Below are 17,668 nucleotides of genomic sequence, written 5' to 3'. Positions count from 1 at the left end.
TGCGGGACACTGAAAGAAAATATTTATTAAATTTATTTTTAAACATGATGAACAATTAGAAAACATAATACCGTTCTCAACAAAAAAATCTTGGGTGGTGAAGAAGTTAATCTGTCCCTCATTTGAATCTGGACATTCAGGCAAACAAAACCAATTAACCTGAAATCACCTTCAGTATGTGATATTTTACACTTTTTATTTTTTAACCTCATTTAGTATATTCTGATAGATTTTTTCATCACAAATCACAATCACAAATATGTAGGAACCTGCTAAACAAAAGAACATGTATCTGATGGGTTTTGCCTGTTAAGATGTGTCTTGCATTCGAAAATGGACAAATGCGACAGAAACAAACCTTGATATAAGGCGAAACAAACACATTACCACAACATGCGTGTGAACACCCTGCAGAATATGAATCAATCTATAATAATAATGCATGATAACCAAATAACAGATACTGTTGTTAGTGAGTAGTGCTGCTCCAAAAACCTGCAAGTGATGCACTTTGCATATGTGGTCAAAAGTTTTGCTTTATTTGCAAGCTGCACAACCTGTTTTTCTTCATACACTTTGCTAATAATTACAGCATTGTTAATGGTTAGAGAAAACAGGAAGTGATGTCAGATGGAGGGTTTTGACCAGTTTATGGCACTGAGTAGCTTCTATCAAACTGTTGTTGACTGCAGCGCACATTTCATCCAAAATCAAGTTAAAGGGCTGTTATTCATATACTATATAATTTTCTGAAATCATGTCACATGACTGAGCTGGTGATGAGCGCAAAACATCCTGAGACACTTTTGATTCATCCTGGGATACATACGTTCCTGAATCCATCTAGTGACACAAACAGAAAGTAATCAATACCTCAGAATCACACTGACAGCAAACAGTGCCATCGACGCTGCAAGCCGCATACAATCTATTAAGCGGAGTGAAAACATCATGGCTATTGCATAAACCACATACAGTGAAGCATACTTTACAGCAGTTAGTTGCAGTGCACTCGCTCACATTTAGTTTTATATCAAGCGCTTACAATGATGCTAGCTTCTAATAAAGGAATAGCTCACCAAAGAAATTTAATTCTGTCATTTACTCACCCTCATGTGATTTCAAACCTCTATGATGGGCAGATATAAAAAAACATTTTTTGTCTATACAATGGAAGTCAATGGGGTCCAAAACTATCTCTTTTAGGCCCCACTGACATTCACCATTTGGACAAAAATAAAATGGAAGTCAATGGGAACTGAAACGTTTTGGTCTTCAACATTTTTCAAAATATTTTCTTTTGTAATCCACAAAACACAAAAAGAAAACAAGGCATATAAAATATTAAGTTGGTAAATAAAGAGTTTGGGTTCCATTTGAATTCAACCATTTTGACGTTTTTTTGTGGGTTTATCAACATTCTTCAAAATCTATTTTGTGTTCTGTTAAATAAAAAAAATAAACAAGGAAAACAAGATAAGATATTTTTAAGTATGTTGGTAACTAAAACAGTAACAAGACATAAGATGTCCTGATATGTCGTTACATAAAGAGCTTTCGGTTCCCTTTGACTTCCCACTGACTTTCATTGTATGCACCAAAATACTGTTTGGTTCCCAACATTCTTCAAAATATCTTCTTTTAGAATCTACAAAACAGAATGTTGGTTACTAAACACACAAACAGGACAATAAAATGCTTTGAAGAATGCTGGTAAATAGTTTTGGTTCCCATTGACTTCCACTGTAAGGACAACTTTCTTCATAATATCTTCTTTTGTGTTCTGCTTAACAAATAAAAAGAAGATGACAAATTATATAAAAATAAAAAAAAATGTTGGTAAAAATGTTGGACTATTTTTTAGGTGAACTACCCATTTTAGCCTTAAAGCTTGTGCCGTTGCATTTGCTCAATTGCGTAGATGCCATGAATGAGAGAATCCGCTCAAGTTGAAGAGAAACATAGCAGCTGATATTTTAAACACAATCAGCGGTCTGTCATTCATTTTAAATATAATATCACACAAACAATCACAGCCAATGCACAGTTACTGCTTAAAAGCAGGGCACGTACATCCAACATACAAATTGATAAAAGAAAACAAAAAAAAAAGACATTTGTGTGCGTAAATCTTTAAAAGAATCACCAACAACTTCTGGTGAGATTATGAATGCAAAACAAACATCAAGTATTTCATTTCAACAGACATAAGAGCAGCCAAGCAAGCATGTACGTAACACCCACATACCTTGCTAACATGCCCACACTGAATGAACAATGATAGAGTCTAATAGAGTGACAGTTATATCCGAATTATTCACATGTGCCTCTTTTGCCTGTACATTTACTTACAAATATGATATATCAAATAAGGACCCTGCGAACAGCTTTGGTTCTACTCCGATTCGCTCCGACCCAGGCCTCTTACACTTAAATCTTTTAAAAGACGATATCAATGTAAAACTCCGTCCTGAGTGCCAAAGCTGCGGTATTTTAACACAAAACTTCTGTAAGGAACGGGTTTTTATATTACAAATTATACATCTGCTTAAGCGGTTCCTCCCTTTTGATTCCTCTGGGTCTGAAAATGGCCCAATAAGTGGCAAAGGCACTGGACAGATGAGGACAGCCACTCTGGCAGGGTTAATTTAGTGTTCCCTCTATCTGATTGGCAGCATCGAGTGACCACCATGACATGCTGTTCCTCAGTGGTTCCTGCAGCTTCTGCGTCCGTCCTCGTCTGGCCTCTCCTGGTTGCTCATGTTCCCTGGGGAGAGGTCAGGGTGAGCGGGATGCAGAGGGCTGCAGGGGACGGGGTTAACAGGGAGGGAGATCAGCCCTGGAGCTCCTCATAGCAACTGTCACACACTCGGACAGGCTTCTTGGAGGAGGGTGTCATGGCATTGCGGGCAGAGCACTCTGCACAGAAGATGTTGCCACAGTGTCGACAGTGGTGCTGGGGGAAAAGAGAGACACAAGGGTCATGATTCAGGTCAGGTGGGTAGGCTAATGCGACAGTGATCAAAAATGGAATGGACATGACAAAGTTAGATGCTGGGTTTTTTTTAGGGCTTCGATTCTGGAAATTTGATTCACACTTCAATTTGGTTCATCTGGAGAAATTCTGGTTATTTCGATATTTCTGGCTCAAAATATGGTGAAACATTTGATGTACATTTTTGAAACTTTATTTATACATCTTAAGTGTTTCCATTCATGTATTCTTAAGTAGATGTCAAAATGTGAATAAAATTGATATAATGTAGCTAGAAATGTCTCATAAATGACTATGCAGGATGGGCAGCATGCTACAAATAATGAAAAAATAAAAAACTTATATAAACTTATATACTGTATATATATTATTATTCTTGTAGCTAATCACCTGCCTTGCAGGTTAAGCGTTTATTTAAAAGATATATTGATGATAATAAAAATATTTACAATTATAATAATAATACAATTATTATTATTGTATAATTATTACATTATTATTATTATCATCATGAAGCATTATTGTAATAATAATAACAACAATATAATATATAAATAATAATTTTGGTATATTTATTAAACAATAACATCAACAATAACAAATGCAGGTTAGGCACTTATTTAAATAATAATTATTAATAATAAAATAATAATCATTATTTTGGCTGTTTTTGTTTAATTAATAATAAATAATAATAATAATTATTATTATTATCATGAAGTATTATTTGTAGTCTTCCTTCCATCCTGCAGGTCAGCCATTTATGTGAATAAATAATAAAAATAATAATTATATCCATTCATTGTAAAAAGGCGTAGACTAAAATACAGATGTTTTAAGAACTAGTATCAGATAAATCAAAAGAAAAAATAAATAAAAATAAAACTTTTACAATGCTACACTGATTTTTTGGCTAATATAAATATGACAGAGTCTGATGTGGATGTAAGAATGATTCATTGCCAATGACTTCCATAGAACATCAAACAGACGCTTTTGTTGTGGAACGTGCTTTGATGCGCCGTGTCATGTGATCACAGTCCTTTGAACACAGGAGTGAGGATCAATAGGTTGATCATTAACACTGTATTGATCTCATACTTTGATCCATTAGAGCGGCTGCTTTATCAAATAAAAATGTGAGCGTGTGTGTATGCGTGATGCAGACCTTTCTGACAGTGACAGAGAAGCCTTTCCCACAAGCCATACAGTTCTGCACCTCGTGATCTTCCGCCCACTTTCGCGTGAGAGACTGCGACTGTTTTATCTAGAACAGGAAAAAGAAGCAACATTTGACTAAAAACTGAAGTTTCCTTAGCTAGAGATGCAAAACAACACCGAAACTGGATTGCAAGGCCAGTAATTTCAGTCTAGGGTTGGCGTCAATCTGACCTGTAAGGACTGGTTCTCCCGGCCAAGCTCCTGCATGGCGGCTGTAGTGTCATCCAACTTCCTGCGCATCTCCACCAACTTCGCCTGAAGCTTCTCGATCTCACCCTCACCCTGGACACACCTGGAAAAGGATCGAATTGAAAGCGATCATCGATTTTTCTCTGTGTATTTATGCTGGAAAAGTATCTAGCGCAGTCAAACCTCTCCAGCAGTGCACGCCTCTCATCCTGGTTGTTCTGGACGGTGGCCTCCAACACAGCGATCTCTCCTCTCAGCTCATCCGTCTGTTTCTCCAGCTCACCCACCCGTCTCTGGCTGCTCTGCCACTCTCGCTTCAGCGTCGCCACGTTCTCGTTCAGTGCAGCCACCTGCACAGACATCTTCACCTCCGCCTCTTCCCTCTGCTTCTCCACCTCCTCTTTAGCCTTCACTTCTGATGCCTGAGAAAGAAGATAATATCGCTTTTCTGTGGAAAATTTAGAAAGCATTTTTGCTACAGTATATAAGTCAGCAATACAGGTCACTTGCTAATGATTAATAATAATAATAATAATATTACAGTATTCATTAATAATCAAATCAATGAAGTTGGTATTATAAGTACCAGTTGCTGTTGTAGTTTGTCCGTCTCAGCTTTGAGCTGCTGCTGTTTTTGTTTGATGGAGTCTTTGGTCTTCTGATGCTCTCTCTGTTCCTGCTCCACAGATGCTTGAGCTGCCTCCACCTTCCCCTGCAGCTCCACCTTCTGTTGGATCAACAGTTGCTTTGCTGCCTGGAGCTCCTTCAGCTCCTGCAAGAGACACAGAGACAATTCTCTTGATGTTTAAGAGTTTCACTTTTTTACAAACACAAAAATTCTCTCAAAAGTGACCAAAGAGCACCGGAGGGTTAAGGCTGCTATGATTCACAAAAGTCATTTGGGGTCAGAGGTGATCAGTCTGACCTTCTCATTTTTCTCGGCCAGAGCTTTAAGATCAGCGGACAGTTTGTTTTTGTCTTTTTCCAGAGCGCTCTGGCTCTCTTTGAGCTCCTCGCATTGAGCCTTCTCCTTCTTCAGCTGCTCCTCAATTTGTTCCTGAAAACAAAAGACACAGTCAGCTGAACAACTCGTTATTTCCATAAATATTCTGAAATAACATTCTCCGTGTCTGTGTTGGTAAGCAAATTAAAGTTATAGCAATTCCTGGTCACAACAGAAGGTTGTATTGTAGTCTCACTGTGTCTGGAACAGACTCTTTATTTATCGGCACCCAATCGAGCTTGGTGGCATTTGCTTCCGTAACCTTCCCACCACAGGAAAATCTGTGGTTCAAAGACTTGCTTGAGGGCACAACGGCGATATATGTCAAAAATTTGCAGCATATTTTGTCACCTGTTGTTTCTGGAGCTTCTGTAGAGCCTCCACCTGCTGTTTGATCTTCTCGTCTTTCTTACTGAGGTCTTTCTCCAGCTTCATGCGGGCCGTCTTTAGCTCCTGGATCTGGGTTTCGTGAGAACTAAGCTGGTTTCTGTTGGCCACCAGCTCTTCCTGAGCTAGAACCAGCTTCTCCTCACACACCTAAATGACAAATAATAAGACAATAATCAAATACTGCATGGACTCATTTATTAAGATGTGCTGGTACTTTATGAAACAGACCTTGAGGTCCTGGCGTACAGCAGAGAGCTCAGACTCTTTGCCGTAGTAATCAGACTGAAGCGTGGCGAGACTTTCTTTGGTGCTGTCACTGGTCTTCTGCAGCTCTGCACAGCGATTCTTCTCAGAGTTGAGATCTTTAGACAATGTTGTCACCTGCTCCTTCAGCTTTGCCTCCTCTTCAGTCTGAAACACAATTCAATTGACTTACACATCAAATTCAGTCATAATGTCCAAAAACTTGGCAGGGACTCATCCTTATCCTCCTTCCAAATTTGTATGACTTTCTTCTGTAGAACACAAAAGAAGATATTTTGAAGAATGTTGGTTCACACTGACTTTCAACGTATGGACAAAAAAAAAAAAAAAAAAGTGGGAACCAAAACAGTTTTGTTATCAAATATTCTTCAAAATATATTATTTTATGTTCTACAGTATAAAATACAATGGAAATCAAAACCATCTGGTTACCAACATTCTTTAAAATAGCTTCTGTGATGTGTTACAGAACAAAGAAAATCATACAGGTTTGAAACAACACGAGGGAGAGTAAATAATGATAGAACGCTCATTTTTGGGTGGACTATCCCTTTAAGAACAGAAAATAAATCAGTAATTTTGGTTATGCTATAAATAGATTTAAATGCATTTTATGACACATACGTGTGTAAGGAAACTCGACATGCCTTTTTAGTGAGGGAAGTCTGCAGCTCGGACACTTGCACCTTAAATTTCTTCACTTCCTGGCTTAAGGACCCCTGTGTGGTCTTCAGCTCTGCCTGTAACTGCTGTACACTATTTTCTTTCTCTTTCAGTGTATCTTGAGACTGTTTCAGTTGAGTGTTCAGTGCAGTCAGCTGAGATTGAAGCCCCTTTTCTGCCTAAAAGATTCAACATAATAGCAAAATATCAAGATTCCCGTAACATGAGGTTACATAAAGGTCAAAATAGGTTTACATTGGTTATACATCTGCTTAAGCGGCTACACAGGTTTGGGCATGGAAAACCAGTTCAATTTTAGAACCTGTTCCAATACGATAAGATGCATGCATTTAGATTTTGCTTAAGGATTCCTGCATTCACATTTTCTATGTGATTAATGTCAGTATTTCATCATACACAGCCATTTTTTCTTAAGTGAATTTAAACAGATGAAAAAGAAAATGCAGTATTTTTAGATCTGCATGCATTCTAATAAATGCGTTGCCTGGCATTAACGTTAAATGTTAATCAAATAACAAAAGGAAATCATTCACTGATCTGGATTGAATATATTTAAAGAAAACTATGCAGTGTTTTTAAACTTTAAATTAGTTAATTTTGGTTCAGTTGTATTTATTGATGCTATTGCTAATTGATTTGTTTGTTCCTATTTTATTACTGACTGTTTACTTGTCTTTATATTTGACATTGAAAGGTTTGACTTATTTTTTTATTGGATTTTTTTTTCTTATTGGAATCGATATAGGAATCGGTAAGAATCAGAATCGATATGCAGAATCGGGATCGATAAAATTCCAACAATACCCAACCCTAGTCATAATCAATGCTTTTTTTAATATAAATGCACACGCTTACCTCTACTGATTTTTCCAGCTGACCTTTGACACGGCTGAGCTCTTTAGAAGTGCTCTCTGTGTTTTTCTGAAGCTCTTGCTGGGCTTTCTGATAAAACTTCTCCTACAAATTGGAGAAAGCTTGATATTTAAATTTCTGTGAAAAGGTTTGCATGAAAAAGTGTGTTTGTATTGTTCTACTTTTAAATAAATAGCAAATGAATTGAACATTTTTATGTTGTACTATGATTTTTTTTGTACATACACAAGTATCCAAATATTTTTTGGGGCCAAACTTCTCACCTTCTCCTGCAATCTGGCCTTGCTGCTCTTCTTCTCTGACTCCAATTGAGTCTGGCTTTCTTTGAGAGCTGTAGAAGCTTTGCTCAGAGCCTCTTTCACGGTTGCCATTTCTTTAGTCAGAGCATCTTTCTCCTCCAGAGCTTTCTTAAGATCTGCACTCAGACCCTGAGCTTTCTTGTCCAGCTCTGCTTGCCGCTTCTGACCCTCCTGAGACAGTTTATCCAGGCTGGCCTTCAGGGTCACACGCTCCTGCTCTGCCTTCTCCAGCTGTTGTTTTGTTTCTGAGAGGGCTGATGTTTTCTTCTTCAACTCCTCTTGCTGGGTGGCAGCTCTGAAACAGAAAGGAAAGGGAAGATCGACAAGTCATGCCATGGATCTATACTCATTAGTTTCGAAGAGTGGGGTTGGTTACATTTTTAATGTTTCTGAAAGTCGCCAAGCTCACCAAGGCTAAAAATAGTGAGTAAATAGACAGTAAAAATTATTTTGTGAAAGGTTACTACAATTTTAAATCATGGTTTTTCATGTTCATTTATTTTTAAATATTTTACAACTGTAATATTTGAAAACAAGCTACATTTTATTCAAGTCTTCAGTGTCACATGGTTCTTCAGAAATCAATTTGGTGATCAAGAAACATTTACTGTTATTATCAGTGTTGAAAACAGCTGCTTGAAAAACAATTTATCAATTGATCAATTTAATACATCCTGAATAAAAATTATCCATTTATAAAAAAAATAAAAATACTGACATTAAACTGTTACATTAGTATACTCCTAAAATTAAGCATGTACACATAAAATATCTACAATATTTTTCTTAAGAGGAATGAATAAACTAAGATCTATTTTACTTAAAAACAGATCAAGGAAATAAGCCAGGACTGGAAAGAAAACGGCTCATTCAAATATTTCTGCCTTCAACATTGTACATTTTCCCATTTGAGTTCCCCACCCTTGTTTCTCGGAGTCTAAAAGACGGTTCAGCTCCTTTGTCTTCATCTCCAGCTCACTGATCTGCTTCGTCAGCATCTGCTGCTCCTTCTGAGCCTGTTCCCTTCCAGAGCGGAGTTCAGTTAACTCTACCTCTACTTTCTATACAAGGCAAAAACATCAGATTACAGAAATTTCAATGCATAGTATAATGCATATGGAAGGATGAAATGTACACAATGTTCAAGTATTTCTCAATCAAATAAACAGTGCAATTATTTCTGTGTAAATAGTTATAAAATAATTCAAGACCCCTTTCTTATCGATGTAGTCATTTGATATCTGTAACTATCACAACAGGCCTGTAACATTTCAAAAAAGAGACAGGATGACGAAGCAGAAATGTGTTGCAGTGAGCAAACTGACCTTGCTCTGGGTCTCCAGTGTCTCTATCCTCTGCTCTGTAGTCAGCAGTTTGTCTCTGCTGTCCTTCAGACTGCTCTCCAGCTGAGAGCACTGCTCCTGCTTCTCCTGCAGCCTGCGGCCCTGCTCCTCCAGCTGAGCCTGCACTTTACTCAACTCCTGCAAACACACACACACAACAAAATAAAATAAAACTACATCTGTGGACAAAATTACATTTCTTGTATTGGACTGATATAAAATACACTAGGTTCAAATCGTGTCAATGCAATGAAACATACTTGCTGTTTATCTTGCAGTGCATTCTGGGCAGTCTCTAGGTGGTTCTCCAAGTCGGCTCTCTGGGCAATTTTTGCCGCTTCAGCAGACAACAGCATCTCAGTCTTGGCTTTTAGCTAAAATACAAAAAAGTTATATATAAACTTAACTGGTGTTTTTTAAATACTTAATTTGGTGACTAATTAAATATGAATAAAATGTAATAATATTTTAACTCATCTATAATTATTTGGCTGGAATAAATAAAATTTTAAAGCACTATAATGTCAGTTTTCTAACTGGTTTAGAATGAGATTGGGCGGGCAATATTTTTATTGTCGTGTATATCCTATAGTGCTGTAAAATTGATTAATCACATCCAAAAGAAAAAGCTTGTGTTTACATAATATAGGTGTGTGTGCTGTGTGTTTATATGTAGATATAAATACACACCCATGAATGTATATATACATATATTTACATACATATATGTATCTGTAATATACATTTATATTTTTTGTATGTTATAAATCATATATAAAAATGAGTAGATCTGCACATGTAAATATTTGCATGACTTTTATTTTGGATGTGATTTATCAATATGACAGCTCTAATATACTATATTATTTATTCATATTTGGAAAAGTCTTAATTCTATATTTTCAATTTCCATTTTATTTTTGTTAAAAGTTTTAGTCATTTCGCTCTGTGCTTTTGTCATTGTCGTTATTAAATGTATAAATGTAATAATTTTTTAATTTTTTAATGTATAATTTATTAAATTATTAGTTATAATATTACTATTATATATATTAGGTTTATCATCTATTATTAAGATAATTTAATTTCAACTTTCTTACAAAATGAAAACTATTCTCTAGTCAGAAAGAAACAGTTTTCATGATTGCATGAATTATTATTTGAAATAATTCTGAACAATCACAGCACAAGTACCTGTGTGTCTAGCTGGGCAATCTTCTCTTTGCTCTCTGTGAGCTGTGTGGTGAACTCAGAGATGGTGGTCTCTAGGCTCTGGCAGCGGTCTTGTGCTGAGCGTAGGTGGGTCTTCTGCTCCTGCACCTGCTCGTGAAGGTTGTCCTGAGCCTGTTTGTGGCTTTCAGACTGGTTCTTGAGCTTGTCGGTAAGCTGCGTTATCTGAATTTACACATGGGTGGAAAATTGGAATGAGCATCTGCCCTGTTCAAAGTGTAGGACTGTGTAGTCACACTAGTGCAGTGTCCAGTACCTGTTCCTGTAGTGAGTGGTTTTTCTCTTTTAGTTGGTTCAGCACAGCTGTCTCTCCTTCGCCGGCCTGGATCTTAGCACACAGATCCTCTCTCTCTGCCTCCAGCTGGCTCACACTGTCCTTGCTCTTCTGCAGCAGAGCTTCAAGATTCTGGATCTTCTGGTCCTTGTCGCCGATCTGACGCAACACCTGCTCCAGGTCATTCTGCATAGATCAAAGGAACATGCATGTGTCACACTTTCCACAAAAAATATTAAGCAGCACAATGGTATATTGGAATGACTTCTGAAGTCCATTCTAATGGCTGCTGAAAATACAGCTTTGCCATTACAGGAATAAATAAAATAGAAAACAGTTACTTTAAATCGTTATCATATTTTTGCAATAAGTTTTTCTGCATGGTAAGAGCAAATATTGCTTTTTATAGAAACATCCACTGAGGAGATGTGACAGTTATGGTTACCTGTGCTTCTCTAAGTTTGCCATTAGTGCTCTGTTGAAGTGTTTGTAGTTCTTGGTGCTGCTGTTTGGATTTGTCCAGCTGATGTTGCAGATCAGTAGACTTGGTAGAGCTCTCCTTTAACTACACACACATAATCACACAGATGCACAGACAAGTGCAGAGGTTGAGAGTGAAAACAAACACTCAAGCCCATCATGGTAATAATTATTTAGTCTGGGTTTTGCATGTAAACACATTATCAATAAACACGCTGACTACTGAAGTAATTACTCTGTGTTCTTCACTGCTTTCACATAGTCTGAGTCTGCCAGTTTGAATGTGCAGTACTGTAAAAAAATTTTACTAATCAGCTGAATTTCTTATTTTTTTGTCTTTACCTGTTCCTCCAAGCGGGAGAGTTTAAGCTGCAGGTCTGCCACCTGCTGCTCCCGATCTTTGAGTTTGTCTCCTGACAGCTGTCTCTGCTCTTTCAGCCGGCCCTGCAGCTCCCCCAACTGACGCTCGGTTTCCAGCAGCTTTGCGTGCAGCTAGAGAGGATGAGAGTATGAGAGCCTGATTACAGTACAAGTACAAATGTGTCATGGATAAATGAGTTTGATTCAGGATGGGTGGATATGATTCAGAAAATTTTGATTCTGGATTAATTTAATTACTATTGCAAATGGATGATTGGATGGATGGGTTTGATTGACTATAAACAGATCAATTCTGGATGTTTGGATTTGATTTTGATTCCAATTGGATGAATTTTATTTTGAACAAAAGGGTGGATGGATTTGATTCTGCACTAAAAGACCAAACGATTTTATTCTAACTTGATGAATTTGATTCCGAACAGATTTGATTCTGTTTCTAACCTGATTAATTTGATTCCGAACTAAGTGATTGTCAGATTTGATTCTTATTTTATCTTGATGAGATTGATTACAAAGTAAAGGATGGTCAGATTTGATTCTGATTCTAACCTGATGAATTTGATTCTGATTCTAACCTGATGAATTTGATTCTGAAGTAAAGAATGGTCTGATTCGATTCCGATTCGAACCTGATGAATTTGATTCTGATTCTAACCTGCTTAATTTGATTCTGAACTAAAGGATGGTCAGATTTTATTCTGATTCTATCCTGATGAATTTGATTCTGAACTAAAGAATGGTCAGATTTGATTCTGATTCTAACTTGATGAGACTGATTAAAAAGTAAAGGATGGTCAGATTGTATTCTGATTCTAACCTGATGAATTTGATTCTGATTCTCACCTGATTAATTTCATTCTGAACTAACAGATGGCTGGAACTGATTGTGAACTAAAGGATGGTCGGATTTGACTCTGATTCTAACCTGATGAATTAGATTCTGAACTAAATGGTGGATGATTTTGATTCTGAACTTAAAGATGGATGAAATTAATTCTGATTCTAACTTGATGGTTGGTTGTTATAGTATTGTCCAGTTATTTACTAACTTGGCTGATCTCACTTTGCTGCTGCAGGCCCTGGTTTTCTTTCTCTTCTCTCTGCTGTTGAAGTTGCTTCCTCTCTGCCTTCAGCTCCTGGTGGTTCTTCTCCAGTTCGCTGAGTTCCCGTCTTAGTCTTGCAGCCTCCTCCCCACGTTCAGTCAATTCAGCCTGGGCCCGACTCAGAGCTGCCTCTCCCGATGACACCCGGGCTTGGCTCTCCTGGAGCTCCAGGTCTTTCTGGTGCAGACTAGACTGAAGACTCTTCTTAGAGCCCTGCTCCTGACCCAGACGCTCCTCGAGTTCCTCACTCTCCTTCCCCTTACGAGATAACTTCTCTGACAAAAGCTGAGGAGTGGCAGAATAATTAAACCAACTCACTCATACAAAACTTACTGTCTTAAAACAATTAATTATAATGCATTCTTCAGACCAGCCTATGCACACTGTACAGAGCACCAATAATCAATAAGATGCCAAATAACAGTGTTGTGGCATGCTGACAAATATCTGTGAATTCTGGGATAGCTTAGGTATCTCTCTTATGAGGGCAGGGCAATTGACTGTGACAGTTATTAAAAAGGAAAAGTTATATAACATTTTATGTATAAATTAACAAAAAAAGTTGTATTATGAAGCAATAGGAATTAACAATGAACTAAAGAGTAAGCAAGTTGAGACACGATCATTTTCAAATTTTAGTTTGCCCTCTTTCTTATTTCTGTCCTTGCATGCATCTTCCTTTTGAGCTTAAAATTACAGTTTATATTTATCCCAATGGACACTTCACAGGGATGGTTCTATTAACGACCCCTTAATCGCTCCCGTTTCACTTCCCATCAGTAACATGCTCCACATTTTTCAGAAGCCAGCCCGCCTTTGGAGTCTGATCTCCTAATCCAGTCCTGACAACTTAAACAATGGACTAGAGAGTTGTGGGTCATTACCTGTGGCTGTATATCGCTCTGACCGCTACAACAGGCACGAGACGAATCACTCCCTGCTGCTTTAATTACACCGCATCTGTGATGTGTCTGTCAACACTCTTTAATGGCCAATCAAAACACACGGTGTGCTGACAGGTCAGTGGGGTGACTTTGGACTGGACACACGGGGCCAAGCAGCCCGAGAAGCCTCCAATGAAATGTGTTGGGCCATTTCCTGAAAGCCAGCTGGTGACGCTTGTAAACGGTGGTACAGTAAACTTATATTTGGAAGTGGGTCTTAACATAGCTGGCACTGGCGTGTGTTCTGTGGAGCTGTAAAGTAGGCCATTAAAATATACAGCTGGATTTGCTGCGAGCATACAGCACATGCCTTGTTGCTTAGGGTGGTCCAGTAACTCTAGACACAACATATCTCCGTCTGTTTGTATGCGAGTGTTACCTGGGTCTGCTGCTGGTAGTTGTTGAGGCTGCTCTGTAATTGGTGGATTTGTTGGGTGTAGACCGCTGCCTCCTGAGGACCCTTCTCCAGTTCTGCCTTCAACTGAGCAATTGTTGTCTACAAAAAAGCATGGTAATGTGTGATCGAGGCAAGGCAAGGCCTAGTATTGTTGTTCATTTTACTGTAAATTGGACTCAAAAATGCTACTGAAATGTTCATATTGTAGAGCCCTGGATGGTCTTTTAAATTCTGTGAAAATGTTCTGCTGTTTTGTTGGCACAGAGACTTTGTTGGTCTGGAAATGACCTAGAACTGTGACTATACTTTCAGCCTTCACCGTGTTATTTATGTCCACATTGATTTTAATATATCATCTACTCTGACCAAAGTATGATATTTTTGCACATGGCAAAATAAGAGAGCAAAAAAAGAATCATTTCATCGCATACTACATTTTTCAATGGATGAAAACGGAAGGAATATTACATAATGGTGGTAAAAAAAATTCTTAAGCTGATGACATGAAGAACATAAAACACAGACATTAGGAAAGACTACTTAAATGTTGCACAACATCTAATACATTTCTAAAGATAAAAAGGGAATTCAGGCAGAATCATGAAAAACAACACTGAGGCATTCAAGAGGAGAAATTTTTACCTCCAGTTTACGAATCTCCAAGAGCAAGCAAAGCAGGCGCAGAGTTAAATGAAGGGTGAACGAGGGAGAAGGACACAGTGAGGTGAGACAGGACACACAATACAGAGACAGAGGTGCTAATACACTGGGTATACAGGTAATGACAAGTACTTTAGGGCAAAACACTGGCTGTGTTTCAAACACTGCTAAGCTGCCTACCTAGAAGGCACTTTTAGGTATGCTTCTAATGATAAAAATAGTCAATATAAAAAAATATTAAAAATTCAGTTTTACCATCACATAAAAAAATACAGTTTAAAATGCATTTAAAAATATTTTGTTTTAATTTTTTTATTGCAATAATATTTCACAATATTAATGTTTTACTGTATTTTTGATCAAATGAATGCATCCTTGGTGAGTAAAGGAGATTTCTGAAAAGTAGTGTAGGTATTTTATTTAAAGCTAAAAGGTATTGAAAGAAAATATCTAGTTCAGAATAAAGTAGTTAACACACTTTGTGTCAGTTTATAGGGCTGCATATTATTGCTTAACTAGACACACTATAAACAGACACACTGTAATCTAATGGATCTATGGAGGCATTTTGTAAAGAATGATGACAGCAACCTAAACATTTTCATCTACCGTCACTAGATGGCAGCCTTTGTATTAGGTAAACCCACTAAAGTCAAATCAAAATATCTGAAAAAAGTCCACTCAAGTGACCTGTTTGTAATGATCTATGAACCAGAACTATTCTGCATTTGTGAGACATTATAAAATGAAAAGCAATTTTAAGGTCAGAAGTGTGGGCGATTACAGGCATGTTTACAGGAAACTCTCAGAGGTGGGAGACCTGCCAGGGAGTTAATGGTTAACCTCAGGAATCTGTGCGAGAGGACAGTAAGTGTGACCTTTAGATGTTTAGCAAACGTGTTCGGATACGACATTATGATTGGAACTTACACTACGAAATAGCTTGCGAGTTTTAATGACATCATTTTTTTTTTTGAGTAAATCACCAAACCAGCCATTTGTAGTCGTTCATAATCTCGGTTGGGCAAAGTGACATCACTATTGCACCCATTCAAAGGTCAGCTGCTTGTCGCTGCCTCAAAATGACCTTTCAGTATCTCTGCCTCCACGAGCTATTGATTCTGGCATGAGTCTCCATATTTGTCGGCTTCTATCAATACTTACATTTTCCGAATAAACAGAAGAGATCGACTGTTTATGAAGCAAAGCATCATGGTAACCCTGTCCTTATGTTGGTTATACAGTGCAGAACAGGTCCCAGCAGATTTGAGGTATACCTCTGAGGTAGTGAAGTTGGCCTGCAGTTGCTCGTATTGGCTCTTGAGGCGCTCGGACTCCTCCTCCCTCTCACGGGTCATGTTGTCCATGAGCGTCTGCACCTGCACCAGCTCTTTCTTCAACACCTCCACGTCTTCCACGCCAGGCCTCTGGAGCTGGAGCAGAGTCAGTGACAGACAGGATTAAGCCGGGAGAGATTGATGAGGTATGGGCAGCAGCAGATGAGAGGATGCATGCAAACCCACTGATTATCATGAGACAATAAATGGGACATTACCAGCTCTGCCGCCAGTTTCTCCTTCTCCTGTTTCTCTTTCTGCAGATCTTGGTTTAGACTGGCCAGCCTTTGCTCCAGCGCTTCTCTCATGCTTTTCTCCTCATCATAACGAGATTTGATGTCTGGGATTTGAAAAACATGCTCATTTAAAGCTACTTTTTTTTTTTTTTTTTAACTGGTTTTAATAAAATCTTTTTTTTTTTTATAATGTTAAGTATAGAAACAAACGTTTACTCTAAAGATCGCATACATATAAAATGCAAGAACTTTCCTGCAAAACTTACCAACTATATCAGTTGCGAGCTGAGCAGCTTTCTGTTCAAACAAGTCTTTCATCTGTTTGATGTTGAATTTCTCGGTCTCGGATTCATTAAGCCTCATCTCGAGCTCTGAGAAGAAAAAAATACTGACTGCAAAAATCACAAAATGAACGATTTTGCTTAAAAACAAAACATTTAAACTATATGCAAGATTCAATACAAGATACACTCTGTTGACAGCATTTGCACTGCTGTCAACTATTTTGATATATCCCTTAATTTTTTTAAAGAAATTTAAAAGTTACAGTATATATTCACATTTAAAAACTGCAATATCCTGTGGTAATTTGGCAATCAATGTAATGCCACTGAGCTACTGATTGAGCATATCTTGTATTGAACCAAGTACATTCCTTTAAACTAACCTGATTTTTCACTAGTCCCATCACTCTGTGGGCCCTAAAATCAATACACATGCCACAATTCAATTAGAGAACACAGCAAAAATTCCTTCAGCAACCAATAGACATCATAAAAAATGTGAACTTTTCTTCATTTATCTCTGATCTCTGTTTTTGAATAACCAAGTATTTCAAAGGATTTACTTTGTTAGTTGCTAGCTGTCCTTGTACTTTGTCTAACTCTTTTTTCAGTTCCTCAGAAAACCAGCGTTCCTCCTGAAAACGCACACCAAAATTGCACGTCATCAGTTTTAAACCCAATACACATAGTCCAGTGGAAATGACATTATTGAGTAATGGTGCTATGAGTGGTAATGCACATTTCATGCATACTAAGGCTGATTAGATAAAAGAAGGGTGGAGGTCAAAGGCAGGATACCTTCAGTGAAGCTTGTAAATCTTGGACCTCCTGTCGAAGAAGGGCTAGATCCTCCCTTAACAAGAAAAACATAAAATATATGTCATATTAATGAATAACAATATGACAATTTCATTCTTTCTGTATTGCTTAAGTCTTATAGATTATCTGAGGGTTTCTGTGGCTCAAGTGGTAGAGCATTGTGTTAGCAGCGCAAGGTTGTGGGTTCGATTCCCAGGAAATACATGTTAGGTAAAAAATGTTAGCCTAAATGCACTTTAAGTCGCTTTGGATAAAAGCGTCT

At 37.7% G+C, this 17,668-nt stretch overlaps 1 protein-coding gene across 1 annotated transcript in view; it reads right to left on the bottom strand.

Annotated features, from left to right (window-relative positions):
* Positions 1–17: 17 nt before the first annotated feature.
* The window catches only part of LOC127977583 (early endosome antigen 1), a 20,875-nt gene continuing 3,224 nt past the window's right edge, over positions 18–17,668 (bottom strand). Inside the window, exons 4-29 of the mRNA XM_052582527.1 lie at positions 17,386–17,440; positions 17,151–17,222; positions 16,971–17,004; positions 16,570–16,674; positions 16,286–16,407; positions 16,008–16,163; positions 14,053–14,169; positions 12,676–13,014; positions 11,588–11,737; positions 11,211–11,330; positions 10,748–10,951; positions 10,456–10,656; positions 9,522–9,635; positions 9,244–9,399; positions 8,840–8,979; positions 7,883–8,213; positions 7,602–7,703; positions 6,710–6,904; positions 6,027–6,209; positions 5,760–5,945; positions 5,331–5,462; positions 4,992–5,177; positions 4,589–4,827; positions 4,388–4,508; positions 4,164–4,262; positions 18–2,956 (exon numbers count right to left, since the gene is read on the bottom strand). Coding sequence (XP_052438487.1) covers positions 2,834–2,956; positions 4,164–4,262; positions 4,388–4,508; positions 4,589–4,827; positions 4,992–5,177; positions 5,331–5,462; positions 5,760–5,945; positions 6,027–6,209; positions 6,710–6,904; positions 7,602–7,703; positions 7,883–8,213; positions 8,840–8,979; positions 9,244–9,399; positions 9,522–9,635; positions 10,456–10,656; positions 10,748–10,951; positions 11,211–11,330; positions 11,588–11,737; positions 12,676–13,014; positions 14,053–14,169; positions 16,008–16,163; positions 16,286–16,407; positions 16,570–16,674; positions 16,971–17,004; positions 17,151–17,222; positions 17,386–17,440 — 3,982 coding nt within the window. The 3' untranslated portion in view covers positions 18–2,833. The remainder of the gene's footprint in view (positions 2,957–4,163; positions 4,263–4,387; positions 4,509–4,588; positions 4,828–4,991; positions 5,178–5,330; positions 5,463–5,759; positions 5,946–6,026; positions 6,210–6,709; positions 6,905–7,601; positions 7,704–7,882; positions 8,214–8,839; positions 8,980–9,243; positions 9,400–9,521; positions 9,636–10,455; positions 10,657–10,747; positions 10,952–11,210; positions 11,331–11,587; positions 11,738–12,675; positions 13,015–14,052; positions 14,170–16,007; positions 16,164–16,285; positions 16,408–16,569; positions 16,675–16,970; positions 17,005–17,150; positions 17,223–17,385; positions 17,441–17,668) is intronic.

Source organism: Carassius gibelio, chromosome B18 (genome assembly GCF_023724105.1).
Source record: "Carassius gibelio isolate Cgi1373 ecotype wild population from Czech Republic chromosome B18, carGib1.2-hapl.c, whole genome shotgun sequence".
Taxonomy (NCBI): Eukaryota; Metazoa; Chordata; class Actinopteri; order Cypriniformes; family Cyprinidae; genus Carassius; species Carassius gibelio.
The sequence above is the reverse complement of the archived record's forward strand: the minus strand, read 5'-3'. Positions and strand labels throughout refer to the sequence as shown.